This window comes from Sylvia atricapilla, chromosome 9 (assembly GCF_009819655.1).
Source record: "Sylvia atricapilla isolate bSylAtr1 chromosome 9, bSylAtr1.pri, whole genome shotgun sequence".
In the NCBI taxonomy this organism is placed as follows: Eukaryota; Metazoa; Chordata; class Aves; order Passeriformes; family Sylviidae; genus Sylvia; species Sylvia atricapilla.
The window spans coordinates 14221370-14244779 of record NC_089148.1 but is presented as its reverse complement, the minus strand read 5'-3'; the positions used below and the strand labels follow the sequence as shown (position 1 = coordinate 14244779).

Sequence of the window (23410 nt, the reverse complement as noted above, 5' to 3'; positions counted from 1 at the left end):
TTTCAAACCTGCAACTTTAAAACAAATGAGAAAAGCAGATTCTGGGGAACTCGAACAGAGATTTGCTGGACTCCAGTGTCTCTCCGACAGTATCCCACACACATGGTGAAAGCCTAAACAACTGACTAAACATCAGGAGATTTCCCTAATGAGAGTTTTCACATGTATGTGTCACTAATAAACAAGAGAGGCCCTACGGAAGTCACAGCTGCTACTGACAGGTGTACACCTAGGTCAAGGCAGGGAACCATCAACATCCAACATGGAGATTGGACATAAAATTAAAGATCAGTAATCCACCCTGGCCCTAAAGAGCACTGTCTGCCCCAAACTGTTTGGAGGCTGGGGAGGAAAGGGGCTACTCAGCACCAGGGGGCCACCACTGAGGCAGTGTGAGATCCCCTCAGCAATCTCAACTCAGCCCTGGCAGCTTAAAAACAAGGTGGTTTTTTTTTTTTTTTTTTTTTAAACCTGACTCTCCTGTGGAGCAAATTTGTTGGAGGGACAATTTCTGCAAGGTCACTCCTCTTTGCCTGTTCCCAGGAGCTTTGCACAGTCCCAGTGGACACATTAATGTGCCAGTCCCTGCCCCAGCACTGTTAATGCACTGTACTGAAAGAGCCTTCCCTTTAAAATGCAAAAGCAGCTTGTCAGGGAAGGACTGCAAATAAAGGATCTAAAGCCAAAATAATAAAAACACGTAACTGAAAGCCCAGTGCCTAAAAAACCCAAGCATGTGGCCTCAGAGCATGACACAAAGCTAGTATGCTCAAAGTGGGTGTCCTCAGGGTACTGTGGGGGAGGTGCTGAACCTAAACTGCTCTCCAGGAGCTGGACACCTCTATTCAGGTAGAGCTCAGGTGGTGTGTCCCATGCCCCTAGGCTCTTCATCTTACCTCCTGCAATTAGGAATAACAATTGGCTCTGGAGCCTGGGATGAAGTGTCAAGGCCTGTGAGGGGCTGGGATACACCAGTGGAGGCTCTGGTGTCTCCCACACCTTACACAGTAGTGTGGGTAGATAGCCAAGGATGACGGAAATGATGAGTTGTGTTTTATTTACCCACCTAAAACTCCTCCCCTCAGGGGAGTGGATCTTGCAAGACTGCTGCAAAACAACAAATATGCCACCTTTGGCTAAAGGAAGAAATTCCTGGCAACCCCCAAAGTGGGACAAAATGGTACTTCTCTTGGTTTAAAATTCAAGATGCAACCTCTGTACCATGCAAACCATTGCTCCAGTAAAGGTTTGATCAAATTCTGCTCTATAAACTTCAAGGTGTTTTGCACTGTGGCAAGATAATTTCTCACTACAACCTCAACCCCACAATCGTGTGGATCATATGCAATCTTCTCAGCCTGCAGGACAGAATGGGTGAGCCATACCACTTCCTTTCAGAGACTCTGTGAAGGCTAAAATAAGGAGACCAAGGGGCTGCTTCTCACCTGCAGCATCAGATTGAGTGAGACATTTAGCTCTTTGCTCAGGGTATTTATCGTCAACTGATAATTAGTCCTGGAGCCTCACAGTAACATCCTAGAGCTCAATCTCCAGCATTTTGGGCAGGATGATCAGAGGTGGATGCAATGCTCAGGAAAATGAGGGGCTGACTGTACATGTGCCAGGTGCAAGCATGATGTAGGTAGCACCACACAACTTCTCCAGCACAGCTCTTGCCAATAGCCCCAAGTCCAGCCTTCAGCGCCTCTCTCCTCCCGTCCTGGACCCCACGCAGCCTTGCCAAGGTACCTCAAATCCAACCTGCAGCATTTCTTGCTATAACATTCCTCACCCCCAACAACTTTCTCAATATATCTCAACAGGCCCTGTAGCAACTCCTGTGACTCCATTCCTGAACCTCCTCCAAGCAGACTACCTATCATGTTGATTTCTATGATGTGAATAAGACCCTGGCTACCATCCAGTGAGAGTAATTACATTATGCCTCTGCAGATTAAACATGCCTTCATCTAGGCTTATAGAAAGCCATGTCAATTTATGGTTCTATATATAGGTTATCTGTAGGAATACTTTTTAATAAGGAACTTCTTGCTTCATTTCAGACAGCATCCTCCACGGATCTAAATGTACAGAGCTGGGATGGGTCCTGTCACATACCTTGCTGCAGAGGTGGTACCAACTATTTGTATTTTGCACTGACATGCTTGCAGCAGCCTTATTGTGCCTTGTATTTTACACCTGATGAGTTCAAAATGCTTTTTGAGAATCTGTGAGTAAAAGAATTCCTGTTTTACAGGCAGGGAAACTGAGGCAGCAGTGACTTTAGGGAGCTTAAGCAGCCAAAGCCACATAGGAAATTGGAGCCTGCATTCCCTCATCTCTCATCCCTCTGCCTGTTTCATCTCCTCCTTGATCCCTGTGGCCCAGATTCCTCAAAGTAGGCACACATGGTATGTCACTGCTACCTCAGACTCATATGAAATCACCAAACTGATTTCTTCTTGTAAGGCTTAAAGAAAACACATGAATCTGCCGGTCTAAAATCCGCGAAAAAGTTTTTAAGTGATAAAGGGAATGGGTTTGCTAGAAACAAAGCCCCATTCCGCACCCCAAGGGGATGCGATAGGCAGATAAGGATTCACCCTGCTTCCCTCTTCCATTCCCAAAGCCCTTCTTGTGGAGCGAAGGGAATTCAGACTCAGTGTGTGTGCCAGAGAGCTGAGTTGTGGATAGCGTTTCATTATCAGACGTGGCTGCCAGTTGCCAGTGGCTCTGGCTGGTACCAGCAAGCTCAGTTCCCGCAGAAACTCTGCCTGAAACTCTGGGGGAGGAGGGAGAAGTACCTCACATGCTTTGCTGTTCAGCTCCCTTTCTACTTCCCCAGCTCCCCATTAGGGATTTCTTACCAGGCTGCCTTTTATCTGACACTGGCAGGGTTACAGATGCATTCAGCCCACAGAGAAAGAAGACGGATTAGAGAAAGGACTTTGAGAAAGCCTTAAGAGTTGGACTCTTCAACCTTAAATCATGTTCAACTAGATCTTCTCAGATTGGGAGCATCTGGTGCTAAGCAAATCCAGAGCTGATCAACACATTCAACCTCCTGATTAGCACTTTGCTTCAACTTGCTGACGCAGCCCAGTCTGAAGTCAGGCTGGGTGCTTGAACTGAGTGTCCACGGAGACTTAACTGAGTGTAAATCAAAAATCTGTCACTCGTTATATATGCGTTCCTGCTTGGGAAGACATTTGTTTACATATACTGTACACTAGCCCCTTAAAAACATACGCACAAGGCGAGCTAGAGAGCAGAGCAGCTTTTGGTGCTTGGCTAAAAACAAATTGTAATGCAAATAAACAGAGGGGCGGAAATGACTGCGCAGCCCAGCACAAACCCCACCAGCAGGCTGGGGGCCGGGGACCCAGCGCTCCCCAGCCTTCCTGGCAGGTTCCTGCCAAGCCGCTCACAGAAAGGGGATGCCGGAGCATTCCTTTAAAAGCCATGTGAAAGCATCTCCTTGTTGTTTGCTCAATTAGCCCCAGACAGATTGCTGCTGCTGCTGCTGGTGGCAACGCTGGGTTGTAAAGGAGGAGGGGAAGGAGGGGAAAGGGAGGAAAAAAAAGAGAGGAAAAAAAAGGGTTAGGGCCTAGGCCCAGGACCACCACGAAGTTTCAGCCCTCAGGGGCTCCAGAAAACGTTCAGTTTACTCACTCAATTACATACACTGTTTTATAAACCCTTTAAAATAAAATAGAAAACAGTCCCTGGCACAGAATTACTGCTCTATTATACAGCAGTGATGAAAGCCACTGCTGTGTATTTGCTCTCTTTAAAGCAAGAGATAGTTTAACTTAAAAAACTAGGCGGGGGGGAGGGGTGGCTGCAGAAATGCATGCACGAAAACACGCTGTGGGTGGTTCCCACCACATTCACCCAGGACAGAAAGGATCAGAGAGTGGGAGAGAAGAGCAACTTGTCTCTGCAGTGATGGTTGGCTCTGGAAAAGCAGCCAGGTTGGGGGGGTGGGGGGAGAGGAACTAAAGGGGCTTAAGGGGATGGGAAGCAGCTGAAGCTTGACTTTGGGAGGCTGGAGGGTGTTTTAAATTACATGTACAGATAAAGAAGGGAAGCAGGTGATGGGAGCTGATTTGTTTGTGTTTACAGAGCAGTGGGACTTTCCAGTCAAGGCCTGTTCTCTCCTCAGCCAAACCTTACTTACATGATCACTGGAGACCAGGGTGACCACAGTGTGGCCCCAAAGGCCAGGCGTGTCTCACAATTTCTTCCAAGTGCCAGGTCAGCCCCACTGGTGCAGGCATCAATTGAGTCCATGGGTCCCCAGCACTGATGATCCCCATGAGCTGAGTGTTCCAGCTGCTCCCAGGGCGGGATGTGCAGCTCATCCCAAGGGGTTGGTGGTAGCTTCCAGCAGATCAGTCCTGGCCCATAGCTGGGGCCTCTAGCCCACAGAACAGCCAGGCAGTAAAGATCTTACTTCTGCCTTACATCCAGCAACCACCAGTTCTCAGTGCTGGTGGCCCCATGGTTCAGGTGAGGATATTTTCATAGTTTAACCAGAATTAATCCCTCTGCTCTCAAATACTTCTGGGGAATAGATGTGTCTTGAGAGTAGAAAGGTAACAGTGATTCAGTGCCCAAAGAGAGATCACTTTTCTGTGGCTAGGAGCAGACAGAATGAGGGAGTGAAGGAACAGGAGAGAGATGAATGAGGAAGTGATCAGTCAGGGTCTTAGAAGAAAAGTTAGTAAAGGGAAAAGGAGACCCAGAGCTTGAGATGTAACCTAAGATAGCAAGCTTCTTGAGGAGGGAGACATGCTTGAAGTCCTTGTACTGGGACAGAGTCTGAGCAAAGTGTGTGAGATGGGATTGGATTATACGCATCAGTGTGCTCCCATGGGCTATCACCTCTTCACAGCAAATGCAAGCAGAGATCTCAAAACAGCAGTCTGACTGCCCACATCTTAACTACCCAATATGATGGCAGAGGTGCCATATTTGTCTGCAGCACTGGACACAAGTCGTCTTCCTTTCTCAGCATCCATTGGGGTGTTCCTCCCGGCTCTTTCATGTGGCTGAGCTCTAGCAGAGCAGAAGTGATTATTTTCTCTGCATGGAGCATGTAAAAATATTTCCACAAGGTTATGAACTGCTGTCTTATGGGTAGACTTCATATCAGCATGCTGCAAATGTGGCAGCACATTTAACCTGCTCACTCAGGAAGCCTGAACTTCCCTGGCTGGGAATGACAGTATGCATGAGTGTGACAGTCCCCAGCGGCAGAAGGGAGGACAAAGCATCGCTGGATGGATATTCTAGGGAAGTTTTATGCCACTGCTAAGGCCAGAACTCATAAACCATTTTTATACAACTTGGAAAGGAGGCTTATTAGGATTAGTTAGCAGTACAGTCACTGCATAGTTGCTGAAACAAAAATGTCGACTATTTAAGAGATGCCTGTTTTAACTGCCAACAATATCTTTGTCATGGACATTCAGTAGTTAAACTACTTCAGGGAGAAATCTTACCAATCTCTCAGTTTTGCTATAAATTCACACCATTCCTACATCACCTCCAGCTCATTTTGCACCCCTGTGCACAATATACATGTGTGCACTGTTTAGTCTGTGTCTGTTCTTCATGAGCTTTCGTAACTCCCATCTGCACAGCAGCATGCTTTCTGATCCCAACCCTGTGTCGTGCTAAGTGTTTTCAGTTCCTGAAGACTGCACCAGGAGGTACTCAGCATCTTGCAAGAGCAGATGCTCGCCCTTACTTGAATGCAGTGAGAGCATCAAAAAGTCTCTCAGTTCCTTTCTGTCCCTATCCTGTTAAATCTTGGCTCATTGAAGCCACCTCACAAGCAGGGATCCATTCACATGTGGAGGTTTCATAAAATGTACCTGCCTTCAGAGGATGATGTTGGAGAAAAATGTGCTCTTTGGCCCTCATTAAAATAAAACAATTTTATTCTGTTTCATTGAGAAGTCTTGGGACTCCAAGCTTGGAACAGGACTTGGAAAATGATTGGAAACGGGAGCCAGTCCTTACTGGATATGTGCCTTTTTCTCCTCTTGTGAGAAACCACACAGTTTTGGCTATGTGATAAGCCTTTGAAAAAACTCTGAAGTTTGCACATGTTCTCAGGAGGGCAGCTGAAAGCTCCAAAGACTGCAGTAAGCACTCTTGACCATGGAAGGGCAGGAGGAAGGCAGGACTTCCTCCAAGCTGAATGGACCATTGGAGCACTCTGTACAGAACCACTCCCCTCCTGTGCCCAGCATGAGCCTGCCTGGGCATGAGAGAAAGGGATGCAATCCAACTGAAAGCAGTCAGGGAATGAGTGCCAGATGAAAAAAGGAGCATGGGACTGTTAGGCAAGAGGACTGGAAATAGCAGCTATGTTCAGACCAGAGGAGGTGACAGATGGGTGTCTGGAAATAACTGAGTAAAAGAGAAAAACAAGAGTCTCTATGGGAGAAGGACCAGGAGAAAAACCAAAGAGAAGGATAGGATTGGGATGAGCCTCGTGCTGGGACAGAGCCATAGTAGAAAGCTGTGAAGCAGGAGACAGGATCAGGTAGAACATAGATCTAGTTGGAGCCCCATGTCTGATGCTGGCAATAAATATGCAAATAAAACATCCCTGCCCCAATGACAACAGAGATGGAAGCAAGGGATAAGGTGGTGAATTTTATACCAATTTTGCTAGTTTTCCTGTGTTTACTGTCTCTGATCCTGGTGTTGTTTTGAAGAAAGGTTAGGCCACTTTACCTTGAAGAAGGGTTAGGCTGCTTTACCATATAGGCTTGTTCCTGGCTAACCGATACCAGATGTATAATGTTCTCCCGGCTGAATCTCAGAGATTCCTTTGGGAGCTGTACTTAGTGACTCCAGGCTCATCTGACTCCTCGACTGGCCCATCACCAGCAGTCCCCCTCTCTAGACCTACCTCACTGAGCACATGCTGCTTTTGAGGTCCTCCTCAAAACCAGGTTTATCAAAAAAGGCTGCAGCATAATCTTAATACCTGTCTTCAAAACAGTGATTGAATGCTCTGTGCAATGATGTTCTTTCAGAATGCTGTCTGCCAATTCCTATTCCTCTAAAAATTACTGCCATTTTCTTAGGTACCAACATGTTTTTCAAACTGCTACCTGGTGAGGTAGTTTTCACAAAGCCCATCTGTTAATTCTCTGCTAGCAAATTCCTTTAAGTATCAAGGAGGAAGGAAAGTGGATGCTTCCAAGGCATGGTAATAAAAGCAGTAGGTGAATAGTAGGGCTCTCAGGAGGCACAGCTTGCAAATACAGAAGTTAAATAAAACACCATACTTTGACTTCAACAGAGACATTTAAAAATACTGTCTCCAGCCAGCTCTGCAACAGGGCCGAAGTCAATGCAGGACTGGGAAAATGCTGCTGACAGTTACCTGCACTTCTGTGTCTCCAATCTTCTTTTTAGTTTGAAAGTACCAGGTTGCCTCTGTAACCAGTGTTGGAGTATTCTCTCTATTTAGGTGTCCAGAGATTTGCCAAGCCCGTTATTAAGTGATGAGGTCTCCCACCATGTCCCCAGGGAGATTATCCCACAGCCTACCAGACCCCATCGTTAGGAAAATGCTCCAGATAGCCAACCTAAATTGTGTTTAATTCAATCCCATTACTCCCAGCTGTACCATTTGGACCACCCTAAATATACCCATATTATTCTGCAGAACAAGAAGGATGAAAGCTGGTTTAAGTTACGTTTGCCTATCATTTGTGGTAGCTGTTCTCCTGCCATCCTCCTTGTATGGGACTGGAATTCATTTTATGAAAGGAGGTCAGTGCACCACCGGCTCAAAGAGCTCTTGTACCCCAAGCTGCCTGGGCAGTGTGGGCAGGACTCATATGGTAGAACGGGGAGCACACAGCCAGATCTCCAGCAAAGTCAACTGTGGGATCTGCTTGGGGCTGTGTAGAATGATTCAGGGATATTTCTACCTTTGATGAATCCTGGCTGATGTTCTGGAATAAGGGACTGCTATATTTTTATTTTTTTAATGTTTCTGGGAAGGTGTATGGAGTTTTGCTGAGGAGGTTTCTACTCCCAGAAACTGGAATGTGTAACTCTCAGACTAGGGTCAGCAGCCAGCAGCTACTGCTTATGTCTGCTGAAGGGTGATCAGCTTGCAAGAAAAGGTGGCTCCTACCCAAGAGAACTACATTTTTTCTTAACCCCACCATGGAGGCTCAAGTTTGAAGAAGGAAAAGTTACCAAACAGAAAAACACAGCCAAAGTCTTGATGAAGGGGGCAATATGGAAACAGACTTACAGGGCCACACCAAAAGCTTGGCACAAGATAGAGGAAGCCTTGGGCAGGGGAAAGGAAGTCATGACATGCTTTCACAGTGAAAAAGAGAAGACCCAGTTTACTACAGGACCAGTCAAGGTCAGAAGAGACATGCTGGGCTGGAAAGACTCCGTGGTGCAGGAAATAAGTCATGAACTTCGCAGGCAGATCCTAGACCACCAAGGCAAACCTGACCCCCAGCCCCAAAAAATTCTAGAATGGTTAGGAAACTGAGGCAGGAAAATGAACTGAGGGTTTACTATTTTTTCTTGCTTAGCATAATGATGTATTTATAATCTACCTGAATATGTCTCTGCTAATGTCGACCATACATTTCTAAACAGTTTAACTAGAGCGTCGTCAGCAGACTCTTAAGAACAGGTAAATGATCCATGGGTGCAGCTCTGCTACTCTGCCTACAAATACATCTACAGACCCTGAAAAATATTCAAACAAGGATGACAAGGACAATCAAGAAGAAAGACCAGTTTTCATACTACAATCAACCAAACTAGGATTTGCACCCTGGAAGAGACTTCCAAAGTAGTAGTGATCAAGGCCAAAGGGTGATATTTCTGTTTGGTTTCATCTGCTAAAGAAATCAAATACATTCCTATTTCCTAAAATACTAGCTAAATCTAGACCTTGTGTCCTCACAGTTCACACTGCTGGCCAACAACAAACGTGACCCAATTCATCTTTCCTGGTGATTCATGCAGACGTGTAGATGCAGCATTTAGGGACATAGTTTAATGGTAGACTTGACAGTGTTAGATTTATGGTTGGACTTGATGATATGAAAAGGACTTTGCCAACCTAAATGATTCTACAACAGGGGCAATGAACCCCACAAAGGACACTGATTCAGACTGGTGTGATGGGCAAAGCTATGAGTAAACACAGTCACAGAGAGACTAAGACCACAGTGAACTCACTGTGTTATCTACAGTATCAGACTTGCAACTACAAGATCAATACTTCATTTTCATGAGTACTTTTTACTTTTAATTTCAATTTAAGGAAAATTTGTCATATGCAAAGCTGACAATAGGTTACGCTATACTACATTACGTTCAAACCCTGCTCTGTATCAAGACACTTAGAATTGGGAATCCACCCACGAAGACAAAGCAAGCAAATAAATCCTGATCTGACTAAATAACTTCACATGGAGCCTGCAAAGGAACTCACTTTTGTCCTCAGTCCACACACTGGAGCAGGGATCTGCCAAACCCCAACCATAAATATTCATTAAAAAGCCTGTGCTTGGGATGCAGTCACTGAAACAGCCATTTCCTGCCCATTATCTCTTAGGGCAGGAAATCAACAGTTCCACTCATGCGGTTACCACCGAGCCCTCACCACGCGCTCTCCCACTGGATTGGCTGAACTTTGTATAAATGAGAGCCACGTAGCTGTATCCTTTCTGAAGCCCCAAAATAGCACTTTCATGGCAGTAAAGCAGATGTGAACGAAGCTGCCCTTGCATTTCAGATTGAGAACAGCAGTTCCTAATATGATGTTCCACCTCAAGCTTTTGCTTGGAGCAAAGTGAATGGGAGCATACCGGCACTGTGGGTTGGGAGCATCTACAGAGAAGGATGTTTGTGTGATCAATAATTTGCCTGCTTTGCCCGTTACTGACAAAGATTACTAGTCAAAATAATGGCTCCTACTGCTGAGGACAACCTCAGGCTGATCTAATTGTGGTCTCTGGGAAAAGACTGTCTCAGCACCCAAGCTTATTCTTTATAAGAACAGAGCTTTGCTGCCAACTTCAGAGCTGCAAGCCCCTGAACTTATGCCAAGAAGCTGTACTTTCCATGAAAAACAAATCCTGATAATATAGGACACCCCACTGTAGAACTGCCACAGTTCACTAGCACTTCATGAAGAAGCAGGAGTTCTGAAAAAGTTCTGAAATTTATTACAAATGCACAGTAAATACAGCTTTTGAACTTACCTTTGGTTTCCAGCCTCTGATCACTTCCAATCAAACAGTCCTTGATGTCTGCACCCTTCTCTATCACAGCATTATGACAAATAACACTGCCCTGAAGACAGCACCTATAACAAAAACATAAGCAAAGCAAGAAAATAATTTAAATGACAGGTAAAAAACAAAGGTATCCACTGGAATATCCAATGATTCTGTGAAATGATCCAGTAAGTAGGTTCAGTTCAGCTCTTTTCTCAAAAACTCCATTCTTCTCTTGATCCTCACATCCAGTTGCTGGAAAAACTTAAATGCCAGGTGTCAGATTGGGTTTGCAAAAAAGTCTGCAGTTTTACCTCCTGTTAGAACAGCTTTCCTCTACATTTCCTCAACAGAATAAATACTTAACTGAATAAATAAAGACTTGGGACCTGGATCAAGTCTTGTATTTTCCACAGTCAGTCTGGTAACTGTGGGGGTGGCTTCTCTGCTCAGCTTCCCAGCTAAAAACAGGAGCAGCAGCCCAGTCTTTATCTGCAAATTTTGTTGAGCAGTTTTATACATTTCAGCTTGCCAGGCACTAAGAAAAGGTGGAGAGAAGGGGCAGATCAATAGCTCAGCTGGTTGGCTTTGTTCATGTTACATTCAAGCACCCAAACATGATTATTCTGCAGTACTAAACCAATGAAACCCACACTAGACCTACACTACCTTCCTTGGGTATCTTCACACTCATGTTGCCTTTGACACCACTAGGTCTGAAACGCTATACAGGATGGAACTTCAGCAAAAGCCACCTTATTCCAAAACGTTTTGAATCTGTAATAATCAGCTTTCAGATCTGCCAATCCCACTGTCCAGAGAAGAAAGGAGTTCAGAGTCCAACTGTTGGGTTTCTAACTTCTCTGCTGAGAGATTCTGAGTTACTGTATTACTCTGAGCCCCTTCTTCCAGTAAGCTGGAACTTGTCAATATTTATTAGTATCTGTGATGTGTCCTGAAATGCTGGTCCCTCAGCATGAGGAGTTGTGTTAAATAGCATTAAATATTATTGCTTTCAAGGTTACAAAGAAGAAAACAGCTGTGAACCAAATTATATTATTTCTTATTTTCACATGTGGAAAGGTAGATAGGAGTTACCGAAGGACAGAAAACACAGCTAAGATGTATCTAAAAATACTAACACTCATTGAAACCAGCTGATTAGGAAGAGGGTATAAGCGAGATCTGTAACCCCGGAGGGATCAGGTAATCTGCTCCCCCTAGATAACCCAATATTAATCCTAGTACGAACCATAGCATCTCATATCTGCTTCCCAGTATTTCTGTCAATATTAATTACAATAATTGTGAATATTATCAGTTCTGCACAGCGAGTTGCAGAGTTTAATAACCTGCAGCCATTCCCCACTTGGTTACCACCACTAGTGAAGCACGACTGTAGTGAACCATCAAGCTGCCTTGTGGACAGAACTGTTAGCCTGGAGTATGAACTAAAAGAGGGGTTTTGGTATCAGGTCAAGGTCCTGAGCTTCAAATCTGTACTGAATGGAGCACTAGTCAGCTGAGCTCCTCAGAAGTGTGAAACATCAATCCTCACTCACTCCAGACCGCCAATCCCAAAATTAATTCATAGTTTTTTCCTGCTCACACAACACTATTATCTAGAACAAAGAATTTATCATTAAACATATTACAATTCTGTTGCTTGTGTGAGTCAGAGCAGAAACCATCTGCCCCACAAAACCACCATTAATTCTGCAGGAGTAAAAGCAATAAAACTGGACCTCAGTTGCAGTGGTTCACAGTTACAACCCCCCATGAACAGACTGTCCCCTCTGAACAATCATTCTTTTAACTCACTTAAACTCCCCCCTTCTGCTGACCTATAAGGAGGCAATATGAGCAATTATTCTACAAGCAACCAGCTCAGGTTGCTTTGGCAAGGTTTTTACTAACATGTTAATAAGATAAAAAGCGGCAAAGATACACAGCAGACCCCTGCCTGTCTTTGCTCTCACACTGTCACAATCTGCCTCCTTTCCAATAGCCTCATGTGCCCGCACAGCGGCTCAGGCCATCGCCCTCTGCAATGGCAGTTTTTGAGAGCAAGAGCAACTTGGCATTTATGCTGGGCTAGGGAAGGGATCAGTGGAAGCAGGACTGCCCAGTGCTGCCATCCTGACTTAGCTTTCAGCAAAACTAGCAAAGGGAATGGGAGAAGTTGCTCATTTCCCACTGAAATGGCTCCTATCCAAAACGTGCGCTCCAGCATACCTCCTCCTCTGTTGCTTTGAACCAGTCAGATGAAAGCTTTCCTGTGCAAACTTTCAGATTCCCACCATCTATCACTTCTCCTGAGCAAGAGAGCAGCTGTGAGTACACTACATCTCTCAGCATTACCCTCGTGCAGGAGGATATTCCCCAAAAGAGAGGGGATTTAAGCTGTCAGTCTAAAGTTCAGGCTGGAGAATACTGCATGTGTGTTTGGAGCCTACTTGAGCATAGGCTTTCAACTCCCCGAGAAAGAATAGCATTGTAACCAAGAAACTGCTGATGACATTAACATCAAAGATAGTGAGGGTTCCTGCCAAACCATTTTTTGGGAGGGACAGGCCAGGGAACCAAGATGAACTTGTCTGTGCCAGGTGCTTGCAAATCAACCCTTCCCTGGTGCCAGGGTAAAACAAAATCCAAGAACTCCACTACCCCAGGAGTTCCTTAAAACTTATAAACCCAACCAACTGCAGAAGTTTTAAAGCCATACAATGCTCAGATTACCCCAATCACACAAACCAGCAGCAAATCCGGCTTTTATTGCTCAAGTGAAACAAAACTTCAAGAGATAAAAACACAATTTGTGGGTGTTCCCTTCACCCGCTGACAGATGTAACACAGCCATTTTGAAACCACTTGTAAATGCCTTTTTTCTTAAAAAAAAAAAGGTTATAAAGCCTGCCAAGAGAAGTATTTTGTGTGTTTATTTAATTTTTACTATTTTTTCAAGTTGAAGAGTAAGGAATAAACTTTTATTCTCTTACAGGGTAAATATCAGATCTCAGGGCACTGCTGTAGTCTCCTTGGCTAAACTGCCACCACAGTTCCTGCCTTCCGTAACAATTAGGTGCTATTAGCCCTGAAAGGTGCTCTGACAGCATCCAGCTTCATCAGCTCTGGTGTGTGTGTGCATACGCGCCCATTGATGTACTGCTTTATAATGCAAACCATATTTATTTTTTCCCCTGAAAATGTAGTATATTTTTAAACTTTTCAGCACGGTGAAAACGGATATCTCCTGACCTTAAAATCCAAAGAGCATGTTCAAACCCACAAGAGGAACTAATTTGGGGCATTTGATTTACGGCTGAAATTTCAATTTGAATTTGTTTTAAGTGTAATCACAAACTGAAAGTCTGGCAGCTGGGTGTTTTTCAGAAAATAAATAAAAATATTCAGCATGCATCTGCATTCTAGAGAGAGCATTTTACAAGCCCAGTCCTGTAGTGGGAACAGATGTAGCTAAAGCATTAATTTGTTCTACAGGTACAATGTGCAAATGGGAGCATATGAAAGAGAGTGCGCCTACATCTGTGTCTGTGTGTCCACTACGTGCCTGCATCTGAGAGACAGAGCCTGACTTTGGGGTGGGTTTTTTTGAAAGTGAGAGAACAAGAGCAAAAGGAGTAGTGGCCAAGGAGGCATGGGGGGATTACAAGGATTTAGGTCTTTAAACTGCAGACCACCTAACAAGATCACTCTGAAATGCCACTAATTTCAGTTAAGGCCACAGACCTCCCTTCCTCTGCCCTCCCTCTCTCCCCCATTGTAAACAACTAATCCCAGCAGAAAACAACAGAGAGCAAAATGTACACACATTCTGCAACATTCCAGGTCCTTCTTTATCTTTTATTTATTTTTCTAAAAGGTCAGCGTATGTATGGAGGGAGGGGGGAGGGGAAGAGAGCCAAAAAAACCTCAAGTCCATCTCTTGTGTGGGCTTGAAGGAAGCTGGGAGAAAGCAAAGTCCAAGAGCACACAATATGGAGCTTTTATAGCACAGCAATTCCTGGACTCAGCTTACTTTCCCCTCCCTCTATTTGTGGCAAAGTCACATAGCTTTAAACCAAAGGACAGGGTGGTCGATTAAGTCTGAAAGAAATGTGAAGAATTGGGAAAGAATTCCATCTCCTGTCGAAATTATAAATAAGGAAGTATTAATCCCAGAGACAGGCTGATTTATGCAGCCCTGGAACTGCTGACTTTCAGCCCAAGTATCGGTCTATAAATCAAACTCTTAAATCAAGTGTGTCAATTGCTGCAGCACTGTGATACTCAGGCAAAGCAAGGCACCTACCACTGAAAGCAGGAAGATTGCCAGGGGACTGAGGTGCCGTACCCTCCTTAATTTTCTAAAGTGTAAATCTGAGATCAAACATCCTTTGGGGGAATGGGAAATCAAAATACGCAGTGCTCAGCACACCGGGAACAGGCAGCAGGAGTCCAAGACACAACCCCCTAATTACAGGCTACCCACTGATTATTTAGGACTCTGTGATTAAAGTGATGAACGCTCCTGGGAGAAAGGGGCTTAAGTAACTGAGGTCAAGACCTCAACTGCAGCTCTCGCCCTGGTTGTGCAAGCTTAGGAAGGTATGAATGTCACAGGTTTGCCTTACAGCAAATCTCCTGAAATGCCAATGGAAGTTATCCAGGCCTGGTACTTTAATCCAATTGTGCCAAAACCCTGACATAATCTCTGTTGGGCAGCAAAGCAAATGAGGTGTCTATAATGCAATGCTTAAAACTGTAGACTCACAAGAAAGAAAGAAAGCCTGGAGCACAAAGCCTAGGACAGCCTGTTGGTACTGCTCTGCCGTGCCAAGGAGTCGGGCCTCCTGCGCCTCCAGATGAGCTCCGAAACAGAGAGCCTGACACGGGAGTTAAAAGCAAAGGGTGACATGCCTCAGCAGCTACTTTGCTGACTGAGGGGTAACAGATGTGAATTCCCCGGAGAGCAACATCCCCTTCTGCCCTGACCAAGGAGATAACAGCCACCACAGGCACCTTAACAACACTAAGAAATGGCAAGAAGTCAGGGAGAGCTCTAAAACCTTACAAGCAGCCCCTGAAGGAATCCCCTGCTAGCTAGTGAGCTGGTGGCTGGGACTCATGATCACAGGGGTGAGGCACAAAGACCATGGAAAAACAGAGGAGAGGTAAAAACACTATTAGAGAACTTGGGAACCTAAAATGTTGCCTTTACCAACATGCTTTACACACCAATACATTTTTACACCAACATACTTTTACACATGAACACATGAACTCCGGGCACTATGAATCTCACGTTATACATCCAAGTAAATACCAAGTAAAGCTTACAATAGATGCCAGCAGTACATGCTATAATTTATAGATACATTTCAAAGCAAGCATTCATAAGTGAATTTGGGCTTTGATCTCCTGTTTTTCCCCTTGGGGGTAACAAAATCATTCTACCAACCCCTCTAAATTCTTTGCCCGTCTCTGAGGGTGTTTTCACTAAGGAACTTGTTTCATGTCTCTTTTCTAGCCAAGCTCATCACTGTGGTATGGCTCCTTTACACTTCTTCCCCACACCCTAAACATTTTGCATTACATATTGCATCTACTTGCCAGCACTCGTATTTTCCAGTGAAAGTTCAACTGACCTTAAAGGATTGCCTCAAACCTACCTTAATGTGTTTTATTAAGTGAAACTTAGGGTGTGGGGGGAGGTCACCAGGAAGGTCATGCCTCACCTCTGAAACTTCAGTTACATCCAACTGATCTTGGAACAAACATATTGGTGGCCTTTTATGTAGCCGCAATCTCGGGGCTGCATGTTTCAGCAAAAGTACGCTGCAAGGAGTTTACACCAGGAAACCCCACACAGAGGAAAACTGACCACCTCCTGGATTCTCCTTCCTCTCTTTGGGAGGGCCAGGTACTACATGATTTTACAGACATTTCTCTGATGGCCGGGAAAAGATACTCATTTCTATGTGAAAGAAACAACGCAGGAAAATTGTATGTTCATTACCACCTCTGGGTTTGCTTCACTTTCCCACCAGATCACACAGTCAGACCGAGCGAGGCAACAGGAACAGTAAAAGGACACCTCCTTTCTGGTTTTTGAAGCACAGTTCTGGCCTTTCATAAGACATTATTGGTTAAGTCAGTTTCCATATCATGTGAGCTAGGTTGACATGGAAAAGGTGCTTGTAAATATCACCCTTACAGCTGAACCTGGCTTCTTAGATCCAAGTTGAACTTGTTCAACCCTTGTCTCCCCAGGAACTTAAGAAGCACAATATGATAAATTCTTCCTCTTCCATACCCAGGTGGGGGAAGATTTTAAAGAGCATCAAAGACATTCACACCCAGATTCCCACCAAAATCCAACAGCTCTCCATACTCTTTGATTAGACCCATGTGGTTAGCAGGAGAGAGAAGCTTATTTATAACTCTGAAGTCAGACATAACCCCGTCCACCTGAAGAAGCAGATCAGCAGAACGAGAAGGCATATTTTAAAATGCCACCTTTCAGGGCTCATCTGTGCTTTAAGTTCAACATTTGATGTACAAGATGTTTGAAAAACTGGGATGAGCTCCCTGCACTATCAGGGAAACATCTGCATCTGAGATAAAAGAACAGGTGATTTATTTAAGACAGATTGATGTACCAGGAAGCTAGCCAGAAGAAAATTTTTTTTGAGGAACTGCTAGTAATAATGTTTCAGACACTCATAAGATAACAGGTATTATATGAGAAATTTCCTCAATACATTAGACACAGTAGAATTTGACTTCAGTTGAAAGTAATTGAAAACCAGTTCCACAAGTAGCTCCACCACTTCCTACTTACTAGTTTCCTACTTTGCACTTTCTTCCTCAATTTATCTTCCTGAAAGCAAACTCTGCTAGCCAGACGTTGTCTCTATTCAGTATCTTACATAGTATGTGCAGTGAATGAAATAATAGAATGAAAATTATAACTCCTGACCAAAAATGTTTACAGTTTAAAACCAAGAGATGTGAACAGAAAGGACAGAACTGGTACGTAATCAAGAGAAATAAGATCCCTTTTTACGTGCAGGAACTACAATACAGTTTGCTTAATGAATTTAAGTTTTATCAATATCCATTATATACTTTATTCATATATTTAAAATGAGCATGTACTTTTTTCTGAATGAAGTTCTCACTTTTTATGGGCTTTCTGCGATATCTATTCTAAACTCGTTCTTTCTAGGGAAGCAAGGAGACAATCAGCAGTTCGAGATGAAGTGTCCAGGAGACAATAGACATCTTAAAAAATGGTTCAAGATACAAGACGTTTGTGAATTTCAGCATAAGCAGATTTTTATTTTCAGCTTTGCAAGCTATGGTGCTGGAAACAACTTCACCTCCTCATTCCTTTTTGTGAGGTTATGTACTGTAAAGTATGTTGCCTTGGCAATAGGATCATTCCTTTGTACTGGCATTGTCCAAGGGGAAAAAGACTACTTATGCACTGAACCCCTATAAAGACTCAATTGCACCCTGGTTTTAATTAGAACTTTCTTCAAACTGCTGACTGTTTCTACATCAGGTGCTGATTTGGCACTATTGAGGAAACAACCAATAAACTTCACAATCAATCTGCAGTTAGTAGTCAATCCAGCTCGCCTTGCTTGTTGTTTTCTTTCTTTGTACATTTTCTCATAGAAAGTAGCAATAAATTGAAGACATGTGGCAAACTAGAGTAGCCTTAACCAGTCACATGTGGTCTCTCTCCAGTCCCCTCACTGCACAGAATTACAGCATCTGTCCACCTAGTTTCACACAGGTACCCAGAACACCTTTAGCAAAATCCAGTGCACAACCTACTGTCTTCACATGACTTAGGAAGGATGACACTAGTTTTGGCTGATAAAACATTTTTGGTGCCAGTTTTTTCTTCACATATCTGGGTACTTTAGTCCTTCATACTAATTTTTACTTCAGCCTTTTCTTTCTGCCTGGGGAGTCAGAACTCCCCAAGGTTTATCACATCTTCCTGTGGGACTCTTCTAACTTTCCCTCTGTCCTCAACATTCACATCATCTCCCTGCAGTTTGTAACTTGAAGCCTTTGGTGTCACCTCCCTTGCATTCCAAGTTTCCTCATGCTGCAACACTTTGCAATTTGCTGGCATCACAGTGCAGTCTGACCCAAAACATATCTGCCTGTCTTTTTAACCCTTTCCCTTTCCAAGAGGTGACCTTAGCTGTGTGCCACATGGGGAACTTCAGCAGTTCAGTTCTTCTGAGTAGAATGTTTGCATGTGGCTCCGACAACATGTTGTAAACGTTACAAACAAAATACGAGGCTATTATTGTTCAGTGATTCCTGCCCCTGAACAGACTCAGTAACCTCAGTCACCTACTTGTCAGTAACCTGCTCAGTCAGTAAACTGTCAGTCAGTAAGCAAATCTTGGGCCATTTGCTCTCTCTGATAACCAGAGTAGCCTATTTATGATTTCCATAAAAACATCATTTGAAGCAGAATGCTTTCCTGTATTTCCATGAAAAAAGAAGAGCAGCAGAATATTTCATTTCAGACTATATCTACCACAGAGTCTTTATGGTACTGACTACCATCATGTCAACAAGAGCTTTTCAAAGCATGGCTTACAGTAGACTCAGTATTTATCTGAGCTTTTCACCCTTGTCTTCTCAACAAACCTCTAAGCAGTCCAAAGACCAGATTTTTTTCCCCCTACTAAACAGTCCCTTATCCTGAGTATTTACCAGAGAAACATTCATTTTCCATGACCAAGGAAAAAGGATATAATATGCACAATAAATGGCCAAGCTCCTTCCCGTAAGTGTATACACTGGGGTAGTTTTCAACATGCTTTTCCTGTTAATATTATTTGTAATGCTCAGAGTGCTTCAGCACAAGATTCTGTATGACCAGAGCAATTAGATGTTCCTGCTGCCAGAAGGTAGCAAACTAAGTAAAACAACAAGACTGGTAAAAATAAAGCCAATGTTTGATAAAAACCAACAAACCAACAATGGTTTGCTAAACCAAAAGCCACAACAGGAACCTGAAACTAAATTAATCCATCCATATCTAGGCCTCATTTTAAAGCAACTAAGTGTGCATAAGTCTACTAAATGAAACATTATAGAACCATAAAGTAATCTGGGTTGGAAAGGACCTTAAAGGCTATGCAGTCCATGCGCCCTTAAATGAGCAGGGACATCTTTAGCTAGACCAGGTTGATCAGGGCTCCATCTGGCCTGGCCTTTCCAGGGATGGGGCAGTCCCAACTTCTCTGGGAAACTTGTACTAATGCCTTAAAATCCTCATATTAAACAATTTCTTCCTTGTATCTAGTCTAATTCCATCTTCCTTTGGTTTAAAGCCATTAGGCCATGTCCTACTGCAGCTGACCGGGCTGAAATGTTTGTAACTGTCAATCTTATAAGTCTCCTTTAAGTTCTGAGAGGCCATGATGGGGTGTCCCTGGAGCCTTCTCTTCTGACCAACCCCAAATCTTTCAGTCCTCACAAGAGAAGTGCTCCAGCCCTCTGATAAGTATGATGTCTGATCATATGTATTACAGACCATAAAGCTGAGAGGTCTGGGAAGAGAGACTGACAGTGAAGAATGAGACAAAATAAGTGGTTGAGTACCTCAGCCTTTTTCTCATCAGTTGTGACCACCTGGCTAGCCCTGCTTATCAGGGGGTTAAATCTACCAGGCGTCACTTTTCATCTGCAAATGGCACAATCCCCCGGGGTAATCAGCTTCAGTCAGTCTGTGGGTGTTACAAGCTGTCCCTTTGCACAAGGGCTACAGTGCGGGGACTCCTGCACCAAAGATGCAGCAATCCAGGGTCCCTGCTGTGCTGCTCCACCCCTGAAGCAAATAAGGCAAAGAGAAGGGGCAGTCCTGAACCTCTTTGGAGACTAAGGGGTTTGGAGACACACAGCCACTGCAGGAACATCCACATAGACCAAAGTTTTCAAGTGGCCTATGATTTTAGTTTGATTAGTAGATTTTCTCCAACTATGTAACTCAGTGCAGTCATTTGTCACTGAGCTCTAGGGAGCCATCCAGAGGGAAAAAAGAACCATTTTGCCACTGCAGCCTGTCACCTGGGCAGTCAGCATCTCTCAGCACTTGTGCTGTTGCATAAATTACATCCCTCCCAGCTTGGTCAAGTATGTCCATCATTCAGCACATATGTAATCTTTGCTATTTTATTGTCTCATTGATGGAAGAATTAGCTGCACAGTGGGAAACACATTAAGGAAGGACTACCAATTATTTTGCCCTGTTACTAACTTCTTTAATCCCCTGTAATCTCTTCTAAGGGGGAATTCATATCTACTCAAATCACTTCACAGGAGACATATATAATGTAACAGAAGCCCTACACACCAAAGCAAACAAAAAACCCAGCTTCTGGTACTCTAGAGTATCAAATGCACCAGCCATTGCTAGAGGACACAGAACAGTATGCAATAGATTGTCCAAACTAACCCCAGTTACTTGATCCCAATTTCACTTGGGAAAGTTATCATTACCTAGACCATGACTCCTGCTCCTCCAATAATGAGGCGACCACTGCCTAACAAGTGATATCTGGTTTTGTTCTAAGCACCTTGTGGTGCTCCTACCTGCACAGCAAGAATTTATCCATTTTAGAAGCTGCTATTACATGTGGTGAGGCGATTCAAAAGCTTTTTTTCTGGTTTGGAGATGAAATTTGTGAATCTTGACACACAGGAGTTATGGCACAGGATCTTCAATCACATTATAGGAAAACTACCAAAAGAAAAATATTTTTAATTTAGTTTTTGGTGGGTTTGTTTGTTTGTTTTGCTTTGCTTCTGCTACATCGATATAGTGAACTGAAGCTGCTGATCACTTTTGCAGCTGAGATGGGGAAAAAAAAGAAAGATTCAACCCAGAGAAGCCAGAGGTGATGGAAGAGGCAAGGGAAATACCAAGGCAGTGCCATGTACCTCTTGATAAATAAACTTAGAATGCGGAGCAATTTTTGCAATTGGCTGTTCCCAATATCCGAACTTTAAAAGAAAAGATTTGTCTGGTATTTTTTTCTTCTGAGTTATCTATACACCTTTGTCTTTTCCATAATAAGTGTCCTACTGCAGTCTTCTAAGCCTACTGCTTCAAGCTGGTGTTAACTGCAATGAACACTCCTAGGAACAGCCTTCAGTTACCTCTCACATTTGACTTGGGCACTATTATTGAGACCATTACTCTGGTTGAGCTGCTCATGTCAGCATTAAAATGTAGATTCATTAAATGACACAGTTTTTATCCACTTCTCAATGCAATTTCATAAGTTTCTAACATACAATACCTTAGTTGGTAAAACTGCCTTACTTGTAGGACATCTGCTGTGCAATAAAAAAAATTAATTAGATCTGTCAAGGCACTTTATTATGCTCATTTTGACCCATATCAGCCAACACATACTGACTTTCCAATTAAAGATGAAGATATTTTCTGAAGTTGTGATTAGATAAAGTCTGAGCTGGTTTAGAGACACTCGGGAGAAGAGGTATTTATAAGGAGTTGTCCACTGTGGACAGTTTAAAACAAAACCACATCCACCTGTTGCAAATGGATCCATCAACATGAGTAAGAATGATTAGCATTTTAACAAAAATCCATCAGATTTAACCAAAGTAATGAAAGAGAGTCAAAATACATTAAAAAAATACATAGAAATTCTTCACTGCAAGAAGCAAGGTCTCTTTCAGCAGCTCATCAGCTAGGGTATTTCTGTTTCTCAGTGCCCGTGTGTGCATGACTTCATGCCTCTCTAATCTTAAGACTTATCATGATGCAATATTTTATCAGCTCAGTATCTGTGCAGATCTACATACTATTAATTACACCATGCTTTGCAATAAAGATCCAGGGTCTATAGTCTTAATTCCAGCTGGAGAGGTATAATTACAAATTTGAATCCAGTGCATCAGTGTGCAGTAACCATAAAGCAGCTAAAGGGGGTAAATGCCTGGGACTGTGAGTTTTCTCACTCTTTGGTGGCTATATTGTTTTCACCAAGAGTGACTAGGGATCACATTGTTTTCTAGAATTCACCAAAATGTTACCCCAAAAGTCAGTTTATCTCTCTTAAAAATAATATATCACCAACTTTACGATGCTTGTGGAATTTTGTGAAATGCTTAACATAACAGCTCTGGGATTGATTTAGAACTCTACTAAATGCCAATGCAGACAAACACAAGATGATTTGAGACTCTTCATAAAAATAGTGCTATTTATACACTTAGCTGCCTCTGCAAATTAATGGTAGAGCTGCTGACCTCATATGCAAAATCATACCCTTATGACTATGGCATCAATTCATTAATCAAAATTACAGAGGGTCTCATGATCAAATCAGAGAGGTTCCTCTACTTTTTATGACAGTAGCACTTGTGATACAGCCATACTGGATTCATCTGTGATTGAACTGGAAACCAGCTATTTTCTATACTCAATGGAATTCTGATTTATGATGTGCTTGAAATTACTGTGGATTTCTATTAAAGACAAACACTTTGTGGTAAGGTACCATACTTACCTGTAATTTAGTTATGTAATAGTAGTATCCTCCACAGACCCCACATCCTTTGGGGTTTTATGTTTTTCAGATATGCAACTTTCAGAGCCAACTTGGCATTTTTTAAGAGTTTGGCCTTTTTCCTGAGGCCCTAAGCAAACCTCAAGCCATGAAGGAGCAGAGAATTTATACAGGTCTGCACAGACTCAATCAGCAGTTTCCTTTCCACTGACATCCACAGGAAGCCAGCATGTATGGAAAGATGGGGGCATGCAGACATCAACAATTACAGACAGGCCACTTTTCCCACATTTGGAAATGTACAGCTCAAGGCTAACTATTGAGTGCATGAGAAACCTCTACTACCTGGCAGATTTTCTCTTTGAAAAGTTTATTCATTTATTCTATTACTCAGCATAGGTAATGGTAACGTAAAGGTTGCAGGATGACAAAAAAGGGCCAAAGAAAATGACATCTTAGGTGAAGCTGTAATGTTCAAATGTGAGAAGAATATTTCTAGCTGGCAAGCATACCACTTTAAAATACGCTTTGTGCCTC

The 23410-nt window shown here is 43.2% G+C and overlaps 1 protein-coding gene across 1 annotated transcript in view; it reads right to left on the bottom strand.

Annotated features, from left to right (window-relative positions):
* Positions 1–23410, bottom strand: part of EIF2B3 (eukaryotic translation initiation factor 2B subunit gamma) — a 98646-nt gene that overhangs the window by 283 nt on the left and 74953 nt on the right. Inside the window, exon 10 of the mRNA XM_066324982.1 lies at positions 10278–10381. Within this exon, the coding sequence (XP_066181079.1) occupies positions 10278–10381 (104 nt within the window). The remainder of the gene's footprint in view (positions 1–10277; positions 10382–23410) is intronic.